The following is a 14,857-nucleotide window of genomic DNA, read 5'->3' as shown; positions in this document are numbered from 1 at the left end:
CCAGCTAGTGGTGATGTAACAATATTGATGTAACAAGCAGAAGTTGGAAGGGTTAAGCTGAGGGAAAATCTTGAGTAGCTGTGGGAAACTTGTCCCATTTGTGGGAACAGGAAATATAAAGGAAAGTTTACTCTGTAGAGCTGAGAGAAATGTGTCTGCATCACTGTAGTGCTTGGGTTAATTCTGCTTTATGTGTGTGTGTGGTGTTAAAAGCAGGTTACAGGATTGGAGCTGTGAATCCTGCTTTGGTCCACGAGCAGATCACGATTTTCACCTGTTGGCACAGGCTGGCTGCAGGGACAACCAGCAGTGCAAGAAAGGCTTGTCTCCCTCTTCCCACTTTTTGGCGTCTGGCCAGTGTAAATAATAGTTTTAAGGGACTGAAGAGGTTGTGTTTCTGTTTCCAGCAGTAAAACAGTCATTCTTGGAGGTGCTTCTATGCTCTTTGCCTAAAATTTATTATATTGCAACACAATCAGTAGTTACAAAAAACCTGCTCCTTTGCCTGTAAATATAACCTAATATTTATATGTTAATTGTAGTCTGTGATGCACTGATTTGATCTGCACCTGTCTAATGACTAATGTTTTCTATAATAATGTTATATTTTATATTTATAACGTCGTAATATAAATTATATCCAAATTGTAAATAATACAAATTATTAAATAACTTTTTGCCATGAAATAGGAAATAGAAATAATAAATATTAAAATATAAATAATATTACAATTAATTTATATTGTAGATAAAATTATACATTATAATTATGATAAAAATAAAATATAAATGAAATAAATTATCAGAAACAATATAAATCATATCAATAGTAGTTTTATAATAGGCAGTAGATTACTACATTTCTATATATCACTTGTGCAGTTTTCTACCATTTCAGAAGTCAACTTATACATGCCATTTGTGTACTGATGTTATTCTAAAGTAGTAATATTAATCATAAATTGTTACTGGCCAGTGGTTCAGCACCAGTGTGGATTCTGCTGGGGCAGCACTGACAGAAATGTTGGGCTTTATTGTGAACCAGAAAAAACCCCCAAGGTTTGAACTCTGTCACCAGTCTTACATCCTGTCCACTTTAGACAATAGTCAATAATAATGAATATTTTTCTCCTCTAGGGCAAAGGAATATGAGAGCTTGATGGAAGCAAAAAATGCTGTGTCTGATTCCCCATTTAAAGCCAAGTAAGCATTAAACTTTATGTACTTCAAACTCTGCTTTTTCCCCCCAGTCTGTTGCAGAAATGCTGCTGAAATTTCCAGTGGAGCAGGTGTGGGAGGTTCTCCCTCAACATGGGCCATGTTGCCATCTTGAGTTACAGATTAGTTTCTAATAAAAAGCTCAGACCTGATAAATGCATTTTTTTTGGAAGGCACTGTATATCTTAAACCAGGGAAGTTGCTGTAGTAAAGAGAACATTTGCTCGTGCGTTTGTTACCTGGAAACAAGAAGGTTCGAGTCTTGCACTTCCAGACTGATGGTGAAAATTCAGCACTGGAATTCTGGGGCTGAAAAATCTTATATTTGGCCTCCATTTGGTCAGAAAGAAAGGTGAAAGCATCTGATGTTTTACAATCTGACATTCACCTTTTCGAAGAATAGAGCTTTTTGTTGTCTGGGATAAGGCACAGGTGAAAACAGCTGGATGGTAAGATCAAAACAAGACCTGTGACCAGTGACAAATTCCTTCTCCTTAGTTTGAAACTGAGAATTGCTCAGCTCTTGCTTTCTGATTTCATTGAAACCAGCAGGGAAAAGATGCAGAATATTTGGATTTTCAAAATGATTTTGATAAGGTCTATCACCAGAGATTTTAAAAGAGACTATAGAGCTGTAGTTTAAGTGGAAAACTTAAGAAATGAAAAGGAACCGGAGTGTTTCATCAGCCCTTGGCAGAACAGGGAGGTCACCAGTAGAGTTCTGCAGTTCTGGGATGGTTGACATATTCACAAGTGACTTGGAAAAAGCGAGGGGACAGTGTGTGATTGATGATCATGCAGAGATTCAGGACAGGAGGGACAAGAACTGATGCTGAATGATAATTTTGAAGAGAGTTCATGAGGCAATAAAATGGCAGGTGAAATCCAGTGTATATTGAGGGCTACACAATGAAGGGAGAAGGCAGAACTCAATTATTTATCTTCACATACAAAGTGTGGACCTTGAATTTGCAGATGAGATAGGTAGTTCCAAGAAAGTATCAGCTCAGTACTCTCAGTAGTTCATGGAAACCCTTTCTTAAAATTATTTAGAAAGTTGCAAAAACAGAACAAAGAATGTCATGTACAATTATCTGCAGCTTTTGAACACAATGTGCAGTTCTGGTTCTTTGTCTCCAAATGGATAAGCTGGAATTGTTAAAGGTTCAGAGAAGGGAGGAAAAGAAATCTGTAATAAGTTTGTGGATAAATTAGGAAATAAGTAAGCTGGCACTTCTCATTCTGGGGAAAAATGTGTCAGTGGGAGGAAGTTCTAGTGGGGATGTGTTATAGAGGTCTGTCAGGTCATAAGTGGCATGGAAAGGGTGGGTGGTGATTGTTCGCTGTCCTTCCTGGTACCACAGTGAGGGAGCACAGGGTAAAGCTGGTTGAGAAGAAACCAAATACAGTGTTCTCAGAGCAGAGTGCTGGGAGATGTGTCAGCTTCCTGAGCAAAGTCACACAGGTGGTGACTGACTGTTCACCTGCACTCCTGCAGTTCTGGGAAAGCACATCCAGCCCGAGAGGCTCCGAAGATGAAAATGGGGAAAGAAACAGATTAGTAAAGAGGATTATGCACGCCTGCCCTGTTCTTAATTTTCCTGAGACATCCATTTACAGTGGGCAGATGGTGTGTGTGCCTTACTTTGTAGTTGGGCTCAGGGAGTCTGCAGCATCAGCCGAGGAGCTGTGGGGTCTCCACAGTTGGATTCGAAAACCCTCGTCCTAAAATCGCGACGACTTTCCAGATTGGGGATATTTGTCTTCAGACCAAGGTAATGACCTGTAGCAGATCCTACATGTCTTGTGGTTGCTTCCATCACTCATCAATTGCTGATAGGTGATTGAAGGTGGCTTTTTGTAGAAGTTACTGGTGGTTAAGAGGTTCAGATCCTTGCAGTTAGACTGCCTTGGTTGTATATCCAACTAGCCTGGAGGCAGTGTCTTTTACACAGTCTTTTCAGTAGCTTGCAAACCTGCTACTGGATCTGAGATGTATTTTAAAATAATAAAAACCCATCCCTGAGGTTTGACTTAAGAAAATGCCCCATCTCCAGCAGATGGCACACCTGCATAAACACATGGGTAAAGAGTTGGCTTTGCTTCTTAGTCATCAACACTTCCATTTTCAAGATTAATTTCATGGCATATTAAGACTTCTAGATTTGGAGCTTCTGTGTTTCGCTTTTCTTTGCTACCAGGAAATAAAAAATTGAGGTCTGGTTGTCAGAAAGTAGAAATGTGCATGTTTAAGTGACTGAAAATATTGATAAGCTGTAGTGCCTCCCCTTTAGGTTCTTTCTGAGATTATCAATGATGTAACTTGGTTGGTTGTGTCTCAAGTGAAGCACAAGAGAAACTCAGATTTTTAATTTTTTAAAAGATTTTCAAATCTTTTGACCGATCCTGAATTTACCGCTTTTCATTTCTCTTTAACGTGATTAAAATTCCTTTGCTTTCAGACAGAACCTTCGTTCCATCTGCTTTCTTGGTTTCTTCCTTTATTGCCTCTGTTGTTGCTGTGCCCTTTTAGACACGAACCGGTGGTGTGGCCACTGTGTAGCTCACGTTCATCACAGAGCTGAGGTCTCTTTTGCAGTCTTCATGTAGAAACCTAAAGATCTAGCAGGTGCTTGCATCTAAATTTTTGAAACATATTTTCAGATATCATAGTTGTTGTTCTTTCCAAAATTACCCAACTCTTTATCTACTATGAGGCTCATATGTTTGTGAGCTTTGAAATCCAGGGGGTAGCAGTGGCAGCTCAAGGCTGAACTGGCTTTTTAAGAAAGGAGGAGTTGTCTGTGAGTCAACCAAAAGCCCAGCTATATCTGTTGAAATGTGTTCACTCTGCACAGCACATAGAACAAAATGGAAGAACAGGGTAGTTTTATCTCCTTCTGTAAAGGAAAGCATGAGAGGCCAAGAAGTTTCATGAGGCAGGAGTTTTAGTCCAGGCTGCATCTGTTTACGTGGCAAAAGGGAATACAGGAAAAAATAACAGGAAAGCAGCTTTGTAACAGAAAAGGATCCTTCTTCACCAAGAGCAGTAGGAAGAGCAGTCAGCAGAAAGGAACAAACAACAGTGGGTCTACCCTGAGTATTATTATGTTGAGAAGCTTGTAAAAGAGGTCAGAGTAGTAGCTTTTTAGCCAGAACCCCACATGCTGCTCTAGGATTTGGTGTTTAACTGCTGCTGTACCTGGCTGAGAGAGCAAACCCCTCCCTGCCAGTGCTGGGAGCCTGCCCAGCCCTCAGGAGATCTGCAGAGTTACTGAGAAGGGTCCTATCACAGAACAAAGGGGGTACAGACTCAGTGCTAAATGCATCCTTTGGGTCAAAACAAATGCCAGTACTTTCTGTCCATCCCAAAGGAAGGTTTAAGGTGTTCAGATTGGAGTGGCAGTGTGCTGATGAACAGAAAGCATTTTTTGACCTTAGTGAACTGTGGAATTAAAAAATGGAATAGTTCTTTTTAATATTCCATTTAAAATGTGATCCAGTTGGTAGGTTTATTTGTTTGCTTAACAGAAGCAAATGTGTTTTAGAATTAAATCATTCAGTATGTCTTCCTTTTATACTTCCTTGCTTATGCCACATTTCTTTATCCACTCCTCTCCCCCAAGCTGATTGTGTCTTCACAAACAACTAAAACCATTTATGGAATGCATTTTCTTATCTGATTTTCGTTCTTAGTCATGTTGTCAGTTGTTACAGAAGAAAGACAGAACCCAGAATTAGTAGTTGGCAGGTAAAAAGTCTTTTTAGATCACCTTTAAGATTAAGCCACTTTAATATTATAAGACCACTGATTTCCTGCTGCAGCTGATAGATTGTTTCAGTGGTTTTTACTAGTTTAAGGCCTGAGATTTATAAAATCTTGTGCACTGAGGAAGCACTGATCCAAGTGCTTTCTAAGCTCTGCAGTGGTACTACACTAATAGCAATAAGCAGACAGGGTTTATCCTGCTTTGACAGACACTGAGTATCCCCTTTTCAGTTCCAGAGTACTGATTCATGACTGGGATTGTGAATGGCTCTAAGTAGTTCTTTTTCAGAAATGAGTTTTAAAGGATGACTGGGAAAGCTTTTTTTTTTTTTTTAGTATCTATTAAAAATATCATGCACATTAGGGGGTGGGAGGGAGAAATCCAAATACTGCCTCATTTAGTGAGTATTCTGCTCTCTGAACTGTTTCATGTGCCAGGAGGGACATTGAGGGAAAAGGGCTGTGGACATTGTCACCTGGAGCAGCCAGGTGTTGCTGCTGGCCTCTCTCCACTCTGCCTTTGCTGGTTGGTCACTGATGGCACTTGGGTAATTTTATAAACGCTGATGGGCTCTTGGTGGATTTGTAGCTATTAATTCATGTTCTCTGGGAACTGATCTGAGTATTTGTCAATTGTTCAGCCTGCTGGGTTAGCCTGGCAAAAGGTGTGCCAGGCATTCTCAAGTGTCCATCAGAACACATTTTCAAAAGGGAAGGAAAACATTTTCTCAAAATTAGAGGGTTATTTACATCTCTTTAGTATCTTCTAATCCAAAAGCCATATATGTCAGGGTTAGATCAATCTGCAGGTAGCAAAGTGTAAATGTCATCCTTTAATACAACAGGGAAACCAAGGCAATGAAAGATTGCCTTGTGCCTGAAGGGAGTTTACAGGACTGCAGGGGGAAGAAATTTAACCCCTTGGTCTAATGTTTTAGCCAGTCTCTCCTCACACAAGAAGGAATTGTTTTCACATTTTTTTTTTACTTACCTTTTTCTTTTAAACTGTGTGAAGGGAAGGTTGGGGTAGTATGGAAATCTTGAAAACAGACTGCAGCACAAAAAGAAGAGTTAGAAAATGAAGAATTATTTCCTGTAAGAATCTGCTGGAGAGGAAATGGGAATGCAGTGTGAAGTTTGTTCTTACAGAGGGTCATAGCTAAATGTCTTTAACAATACAGTACTTTCTTACTTTCATTATGGTATATCAGTGAATTCACAGGATAAACTCACCTTGGAGGCTTTCTTGGTGTAGTAGGCTAGAGGCCAGGTAGGCCAACTATAGGATATTACACCAAAATGTTGATTGCTGCAGAAAAAAAACAGTCTCTAAAACTGGAAGTACTTGTGCAAAATTTAGTTTCCAATCAGCTCTGGAAACTGTAGAAGAGCCAAAGTGTAAATAAAATAAAATTCAGTTACACTTTCAAAGCAGGTAAATAACAGATTACGATTGGGCAAGCAGTAGATTTCATCTTCGGGGAAAGGCTGGAACGTTCTCCTAGGAATACAAATAAATGCATCCAGAAAATGAGATTTATAGGTATTTTTCATCATTTTTCAGAGGGCTTCCTTTCAAACACTGCAGAAGGTGTGTGAAGCTGCAGATGTAGCTGGTTTTCCTGTGGCAGTGTCTGGGACCGTGTCCCGCTGTGTTTCCATCGGAGGGTGCCCCACGTGCCAGCAGAGGGTGAATTGTGCTGCAGGCAGCACAGAGCAGGCAGGGGCTGTAGATTGTTTGGGGGGATACAGCAGAGCTGCATTTTGGGCTGGGCAGGAACTGGCCCAGGCGCTCCCAGTTCTCTCCAGGCTGGGGAAGAATCGGGGCTGTGTGTCCGCCTGGCTCGTGGCCGCCCTCGCAGGAACCTCCGGGAGGAGAAACCGCTCCTTCCCTGCAGGAGCTGCCCAGCATCCCCTGCTCTGCCCACTCTCACTAATCCTTCCTTGCATTCATCACTGGACAGCCAGGAAATCAGAGATTTAAACTTGCAAGTGCTGGAGTACACTGATGTTACTATTTCGAGGCGCTTTTTTTTCTGGAGGTGAAATGTGGCCTATAAATATTAACAGATCTCTTTCCTTTAGCCTGTAAAATATATTAAACTTGCTAGAAATATTTAGCCTGTGCTAAAAAGAAAAACCTTTGATATTGAGTATCCCTTGGTTTTCCATTGGCAGTGCAAAAAGATCAGATACTGTGTTTGTATTTGCTGAACATACTATTTATTAAAGTTTATGTTATGGTGACGTTCCAAGACCAGTCAGTGCCTTTCAGATATTTCCTCTGCATTCTGAATCATCTGTTTGTGGGCAGTACTAAAACCTTAATTAGTGAGATGTAAATAGCTTTAGGGAAAAAGACATTAATTCCCTTTCAGCCAGCCCCAATCAAGTTTCAGTCATTTATCATTCCTGTATGGCATAGTAAGCATTGGAGGAGTGAAAACTGGGGGGGACAGAAGGAAGATTAAATAATTGTCTTGGAATGACTGGATTTGGACTCACTGGATCAGGTGTTGATGCCACGCTCTGCTAATCCACACTGCACACCAGGTGTGCACAAGGAGTCCAGAATGGACAAAGAGTTCTCTTTCCAAATCCATTCATAGCGATGGTAAATTCTACATCCAAGCACAAGTCCTCTTGCATAGATTTCTACTCCTTTGAAACAGTCCTGAGATTATTCTTATTTCTCTGCCACGGCCAAGAAGTCAGTATAGAGGATATTAAAATAATTTCTCTGTGGGAGGAGGGAGTTTTTATTTCCCTTCTCTGCCCCATGTGATCACACAGCATCCGTTAACTGTTTTTGGCAGAAGATTCACCATGCAGTCGGATATGAGGATGGAAGAGGTAATTCTTTGATGTGGTGGAATTGAAAATTTACTCTTCAGGTTTCTTACTCTGTGATGCTGAGCACACTCTTAGAAAGTTTGAATTTCAGAAAAGTATCCAGAAAGACTTCTTAGAAGAAATGGAAAACTGGAAGCTTTTCCTTGGGAGTTAACTGTTGTACAGCTTTGGTTTTACACTGAGGACAGAAACTCAACGTGGTGTTTAACTTGCAGAGCATCTTAATAGACTGAAGAGAAAGAACCTTCTGTTCCTGTGTCAGCAGAAGTCCTGGTGTAATATGATTATGTCCTCTTTGAGTCCCTGTGAGGAGCATTTTGATAAACCTTACACGTGCTGATGTAGATTAGGGCAGTGCCTTTCTTCAGCCCCTGTGGTTAATCCTGGTGGAATTCCAATCCTCTGATGTTGTCTTTTGTCAGATGAAGTTACAATGTAGCGTGGTGGGTTTTTTCAGTGCCTTTACCCTTTAATATGCAATTTGAGTGGATATTTCAAAGAAATAATAAGGACCTTTTTTACCTGATGTGCCAAGGCAGTAGCCATTCTAAATACCATTCTGTGAGAATACCTGCATTCCTCTGCTTCTGGAGCATCTCTCTGGACTGCAGCACTTCCACTTCTCGTTGGTGCTGTGGTCTTTTGATTTACTGTCCAAGTCCTGCAGTTATTTGAGGTTTGGCTTTTAATTTTGTTTCCCGTTTTAGCTCGTGGCTTACTATGATAGACAGAGGTTTCCTCCAACCTCATTTTCCACAGAGGAAATAGCAGTGCAAAAAAAAAACCTCATCAGGATGTAATCTCCCCTTATTTTTCTTGTCATAGGAAAATCCTGGTTGAATATTAGTAGATTCAACTGACCAGATGATAAGAAGTCCAAGACTCAAAATCCTGCAAATCATTTTTATTTTTTCTTTAAGAACATACATGTACATTCAGTGTGTCTTGAAACCCATTAACAAAGCTCTTAATTTTTTTCAAAGAGAAGGAACAGAGCTTCCTGTTTCCTCTTGATTAAGTGGAAACTCTCTATTCTTCCCCAAATGAATATTCTGATATTGGTGATTTTTTTTTTTTTTGGATACATCTGGTACATTCTCCAACCTTTCCATCTCCAGCCTTCCTGTCTCACCTCTAGGAGACCCCTCTGTGTTTAGGCCTGTGCTCACAGCACTGTTTCCCACTCATCCTGCTCAGCTTCCAGCTCTGTCCCACTTCCAGTGTAAATTGCTCAGTAGATGACACCAAAGGTGCACCGAGCACTGTTGCTGTCACTCAGAGCAGCCAGCAGCAGGTACTGAGGCAGTGTTTGGAATTCCTGGCAAGCATGGAATGACATTTCCTCCTGCCCTCTCAGTCTCCAGTGAAGGCCTCTGTTCACTGTGTGTATCTGCTCCCACAGGTGCAGAGTGTGCACCTGAGCTCCTTTACTGCCTTCGCAGTCAGGGCACACCACGATAAACTGGGAGTGTCTTTTCACTGCTGGGTTTTTCACCTTAGGGGGAGGGAATTGTGCCTTGGAGCTGCATTTTTCTCCTTGCTGCCTTGCAGGAGAGCAAAGGGGAAGAGCCCAGAGGCAGAGCTATAAAATGGAAGTGAAACCTAACCCGTGTGTGTCTGCATCTCTCCCACCTCTGCATTTTGGCTTAGTTACTGACCCTCATTAATGAAATGCCCTTTCTGAGGTAGCTGCAAAGCCACTGCTTTTCACTTATTCAAATAACCCCAAAGAGCCATTTCTTTTACAATGCCTCTCAGAAATTAGCCCAGTGATGTTTGCTGTTTCTATTTAAGTCTGCTGTTCTGTTTCCCTTACTCATCTCAAGACTGACTCGCTCAGCTGAGTGAGCCAAAATGATTGCGTGGTGGGAGCAAAGCAGGATGAAACCGTTTTAAAATGAGCATGGCAAAAAGTAACAGGATAAAGTGTGGAAGGAGAATAGGGAATCAACAACAGAAACAAGTGTAGCTAATAAAGAAACACCTTGGTGGCTGTCCTGTTCACACTGTTTCTGTGCTGTTTCCCTGAAAAGGGAGATGGTGAAGTGTCACAGACATTCCAAGCTGTCTGTGTCCCCTGGGGTGTTTTGCTTGCTGTCCAGAATAGACAATTATAATATTTTCACGTAGATTGTCGTGATTCCTTTATCATTAGCAGAGGTTCATTCCAAAGGTGAAAGTTAAGGTGAGTCTTTGCTTAACCCGCTCTTTGTTTCCTGTTGAAGGTTACAGCGATTGGCAAAAGACCTCCTAAAGCACCTCCAAATGCAGGAGAGCTGCTCCCTGGGGAACAACAAAGTGCCTGGTCTGGACAGGACCTTGGGAGAGATCTCTCGTATTCTGGAAAAAGAGGTATTGTGATTTTTACTTGTATGAGTTAGGATTGTCCTGTAAGATGTGTTGCCCTCGAATCTCACCGGTTTGGATTTGGGACTGTTTTAAACGTGTGGATGAGTGAATGTCCTCTGTGTAAGAAGCAGTTTCTGCTGTTAAACTTTTCACTTTTTTTTCCCCACTGTATCTTTGCTAGGATTTTTTTTAACCTGGGTCTTTTTAGCCATCTAGTTTATAGTGCTTATCCACAAACAGGTTTAAATAAAGGGACAAAACAATTAGCAGAGAACAGAGGAAAGAGTTGTTGGAGGCAGCTGTGCTGGAGCACAAATCTGTTGAGTTTTCCCAGGTACAACAAAGCCAGTAGGTCTTTGCTGAAGGATGAGGGTATAATATGCTTATATACGGGGTATTTCTATCTTTTTAATTTTTTTGAAGTCTGTGATTGTAGATCATATTTTGGTTTATGGAAAATGTTGGTTGTTTTTTTTTTTTTTATTAATAGCGCAACATTTGCATCTTCATTGCTGTTTCATCATGGTCAGTCTGGTGCCACAGTGCTCTGTGTCTTGTAATACAGTTTTTTGCTCCATTAGGACCACAAAGTATTTGAGCTTTCAGCTGGAACATCATGTTCTGTTCTCTCTGTAACCATTAGAAAGTACTTCTCTTCCTTATCTGTAATCAAAAAATAATGAAAAATAGTTCTGAGAGAAGCTAAATGACTGAAATCTGAGGAAGGGGTAGCATCTTTTTGGTTCAGGGTCGATGTTTGTGAAGATGAGAGCTCTGCTTGATGCTTTTCCCAGCTCAGTGTGGAACACAATTGCTGGTGGCACGTGCTTTGAACTGCTGAAGGCTGCCTGGGCTCCTTTTGTGTGTCCTCTTGGTCCATTAAGTTCAATAGTTTTTTTGAAAGGAGTTTGGTGCCATTTTCAAATTTTTGCACTGTTTGCATTAATTATTGAGAAGTTAATTTTTTATCGATTTCGAATGCAGAAATCACGTTGTTGCATGACTGCTCTGAAAAGATGCATCTGTTTCGAAAGTTATCTAAATAATTCTTGGAAACTCTTTGGGAAGTAGAGTTCTATCCAACCTCTTACCAGTAGTTGTTTGCTGAGATTTTTTAACATGGTGTGAATTGCAGCTAAGTGTTAGTCATTAATTGTTCACGAGATCTGCAGTGGGGAATTAAAAGCTAAATTTGATATTATTAATAGACATGCGTTATTTTGGTGGTGATTTGGGGTTTCACCCTCAAAACATTACTCAGCCACTGGAGAGGTATTTTTATATCTGAATGTCCTAATCAATAAGGTCAGAACAGATTGATTTCAGTAGCTGTGGCTGTGTTTACGGCACAGATCAGACACGGTCATTTGTAGAAGTGGGCAGTAATTCTCTTGTTAACCTGGGAGTCCAGAAATCAGCAGACACATCTCACATGTCAGTGGGCACTGAAAAGAGTCCTGATGGTGTCAGTCATGGACTGAGAGGAGGAGACTGACACTGTTAATTGAATTTCCCTGGAGAGCATAAAAATATACCCTAATGTTGGGGGAGGAATGAGCGAGTGGGAACCACACAAGCTGTCAGTGTGTGTGAGCTGATAACATTGATTTACCCTTGCTAATGGCCTGGGTTGAATAAAGAATTGCCCTGAGGGAGGGCAGGGTTCACTACAATAGATCCTTGCCACTTACTAGAAATTCTTCGAGCTCAGAAGTCGTGCAAAAGTATTACAAAATAAAATTGATCCACAAAACCCTCTTTTCATTCATACTGCGAAACATTGGATTTTTCTTTTGTTAATAGTTTACACTGCCTGAAAAAATTATTTATAGAGGCTCACCAGGGAAATAAAGATGTTTTACAAACCATGAAATAAATTGCTGAGCTGTAGTTGGTAACAGTAAATAAGAGAAATAAATGCCATTAAATTTCTCAACAGAAGAAGGGGTTACTCAGCTCACTAGAAAACTCCATCACTGTGCTGAAACAGCATTTAGAGGGTTGGGTATGTTATTTGTGCAAAGGTGAATCCCCAAAAAAGTCACACAGAAGATTGGCAGCCCTGTCTTGCTGGGTTTTGCCTTCAGGTACAGTCCAATCACTCTGACAGTTTCTGTCTGGGCTCAGCCTTCATCTGCTGTGTTCCACAGTAGTGAGTACGGCTTTTTCTCACCTCTGAACTTCTTTCATAGCCCGAGAACCTTCTAGGATGCCACATACCTGCAGGAGTGCTGTGGTCACAGTTCTGCCTTCCTGCCCTGCTGGACACAAGCACATTCTGCACTTGGGGCCAAGTGATTTCACCAAAACAGCAAAAAGAGTTGGTTTAGTGCAAACTGAAAGGTTTTTGTGTCAGTGTATCCTCTAGATATTAAAACATAAGAAATATCTCTCTTGGGCAAAGATGCATCTTAACCCCTGTCTGTTTTGGAGTCCTGGCTGTTCTCTGCAGCACCTTTCCTGCTTCTCCTTGACACGGAATTCTGAGGCTGCTGCCGGCTCCCCACAGAGCACAGCTTTCATTTGGCACCCAGTGCACGATTGCAGTGCCAGCAAATGACAGAGGTGTTGCTTTGCTTTGCTTCAAGTGGTTGTTAGATCTCCAGACACTTCTTGATATACCCGTGTTGGCTTCCTTGGATGAAGCTTTGCAACCACCGAGAAGCTTTGCACCCTCTGCTGGAAAAGTATTTGCAGAGTGTAAGTATGAGAAAGTTGAAGTGCAGGTTCTGAGGATCCAACTTGGAGCGTGGCCATTAATTACATGAAACGTGTGGTTCACGTGTCTTTAAATTAAATAGACATGAGAGGTGCTATAAAGTCATAAACCACCCTGTGGTTCCAGTTGTAAATAGACTCCCACCCCTCAGGTCACGTGTCCTTGCTCCTGTTGGTGGGAGGCACCGATCCTGATGGTGTTGGATACACCTGGTGTGCTATTCCCAAGCTGTATCTGCTGCTTCGGGTGTGCCCTAGGCCGTGGGAAGGCAGCCCTTGGGTTTTGTGCATCCCATCCTTACTGGCAGAAATCCTGGAAGGAAGTTGTGCTCACTTTCCCCTCTGCTGTGTTTAAAAGTACATTAAGAAAACAAACACACGCAGAGCCACAACAGCAGAATGAGTGCAAATGTTCCCAGAAGGCCCTGGCCTGAGGTTGGCAGATTGTCATATGGGACTCTTCAAGCTCTTAGTAAGATCTGATAACGCTCAGTTTAAGATCTCCCATGAATCAGCCTTTGATGCTCAAAGTAAAACTCATGTCACCTCTTACAGAAAGCAAAGCTCATGTTTGAAACAGCAGAGCTAGAACTGTTTTTCTGCCACGGTTCTTTTCATATTTTGCGTGTTCATTCCTTGATGGACTAATCTCACACATCCATCACCAAGGGCAAGTGTGTCTCTCTGAATTGGCTGCTCCAGTTTGACTTGAGCATTCCCACAGAGATGTCCTGTGATAGGGAACTCTTTCAGAAACCAGGAGAAAGCTGTGTATCCTGTTAGTGTGACTGCAGGTACAGCTTTAACTTGCTTATGCTTGTCATTTATTTCCCTCTGTAAAGAGGTGAGATTTACTGATTAAAAAACCTGCTGATTAAAAAAATGTACTGATTAAAAAGTGTCTACTCTATAGACATTAGGCTGCCTGAAGTACATAGATTTCCAAGGCTGTGACCCTGACCTGGGTCAGAGGTTGCTGCCTCTCAGATGATCATCCTTAGACTTGCTGACAGAACATCACCTCCCTGAAAGTTGTTCCTGAAATTTGTTATTAGCCCTTTGGGTTTGGCTCCATGTTTTAAAAGTTGTAAATGTTAGAAGTGTGTCACGTGGGTTGGGATGGTCTGTGCTAGGCAGGGTTAGCAGGCACTGCTGTTCTGAGGAACGTGGCAGGATCTGCTGTCAGTGAGGGCGGTGGCAGCAGCTGGGGCTGTGGCCTTTTCACCTGGCTCAGCTGCAGCTGAAACACTGCACTTAAATCACTTCAGTGAAATTTGTACAATACTTGTGACATCTAGACAAGCCCATAAGCTGCCTCTCATCCATCTGATTGGGAATATGACACAGATTCCCTCATGATTGTGAGGGAACCTCGTAGATTTTTGGAATCCAGTTGCAACAGCTAATCTGCTTAACTGGAATTATTTGTATATTATCCTTCTTATTGATCACTTTGAAAAAGATCTTCACCACAACATAAGTTATAAGGTTATTTTAACTACGTGACTTGACTGAAGATCTTCCAGCTCTGCTCCCAAAGAGGGGGCTGCAGGGGCAGGACAGAGGTTTGATCCATGTCCCATCCCAAACACACACTGAAGCTCCCATGTCCTCACAGGGCACAGAGTCCTAACAAACAAGATTTCACTGGTTCTGTTGATAAAACTTACTCTGGTTTCATATGGGTTTGAGGGGTGGCTGTGTCCCTGATCTCCTTCAGGCTCTCTGGGTGCTGTAAAAATCTCAGGAAATAATAGTGAGTGCAAACCAGGTTGTTAAAGTGTGGGAGTAAAATGGAACCAGAAACAAAAAGAGGAGGCTTTTAATAGATTGGGCCCCAGTGCTTATAGTTACTTACCAGCTCTCTTCATGCAAATCTAAAAGTAGCTGCTTTTCAGGAGGCTAAGTTTCAATACATTTATTTACATTACTAATTCAGAATAGTGTTTC

General features: G+C 41.5%; 1 protein-coding gene across 2 annotated transcripts in view; it reads left to right on the top strand.

Moving 5' to 3' along the window:
• The window catches only part of SCAPER (S-phase cyclin A associated protein in the ER), a 137,038-nt gene that overhangs the window by 60,309 nt on the left and 61,872 nt on the right, over positions 1 to 14,857 (top strand). For both annotated transcript variants that reach the window (XM_050309377.1, XM_050309378.1), the window contains exons 22-23: positions 1,138 to 1,203; positions 10,066 to 10,192. In XM_050309377.1, the coding sequence (XP_050165334.1) occupies positions 1,138 to 1,203; positions 10,066 to 10,192 (193 nt within the window). The remainder of the gene's footprint in view (positions 1 to 1,137; positions 1,204 to 10,065; positions 10,193 to 14,857) is intronic.

This window comes from Myiozetetes cayanensis, unplaced genomic scaffold (genome assembly GCF_022539395.1).
Source record: "Myiozetetes cayanensis isolate MyiCay16 unplaced genomic scaffold, myiCay2020 scf14, whole genome shotgun sequence".
Lineage (NCBI taxonomy): Eukaryota > Metazoa > Chordata > Aves > Passeriformes > Tyrannidae > Myiozetetes > Myiozetetes cayanensis.
The sequence above is the reverse complement of the archived record's forward strand: the minus strand, read 5'-3'. Positions and strand labels throughout refer to the sequence as shown.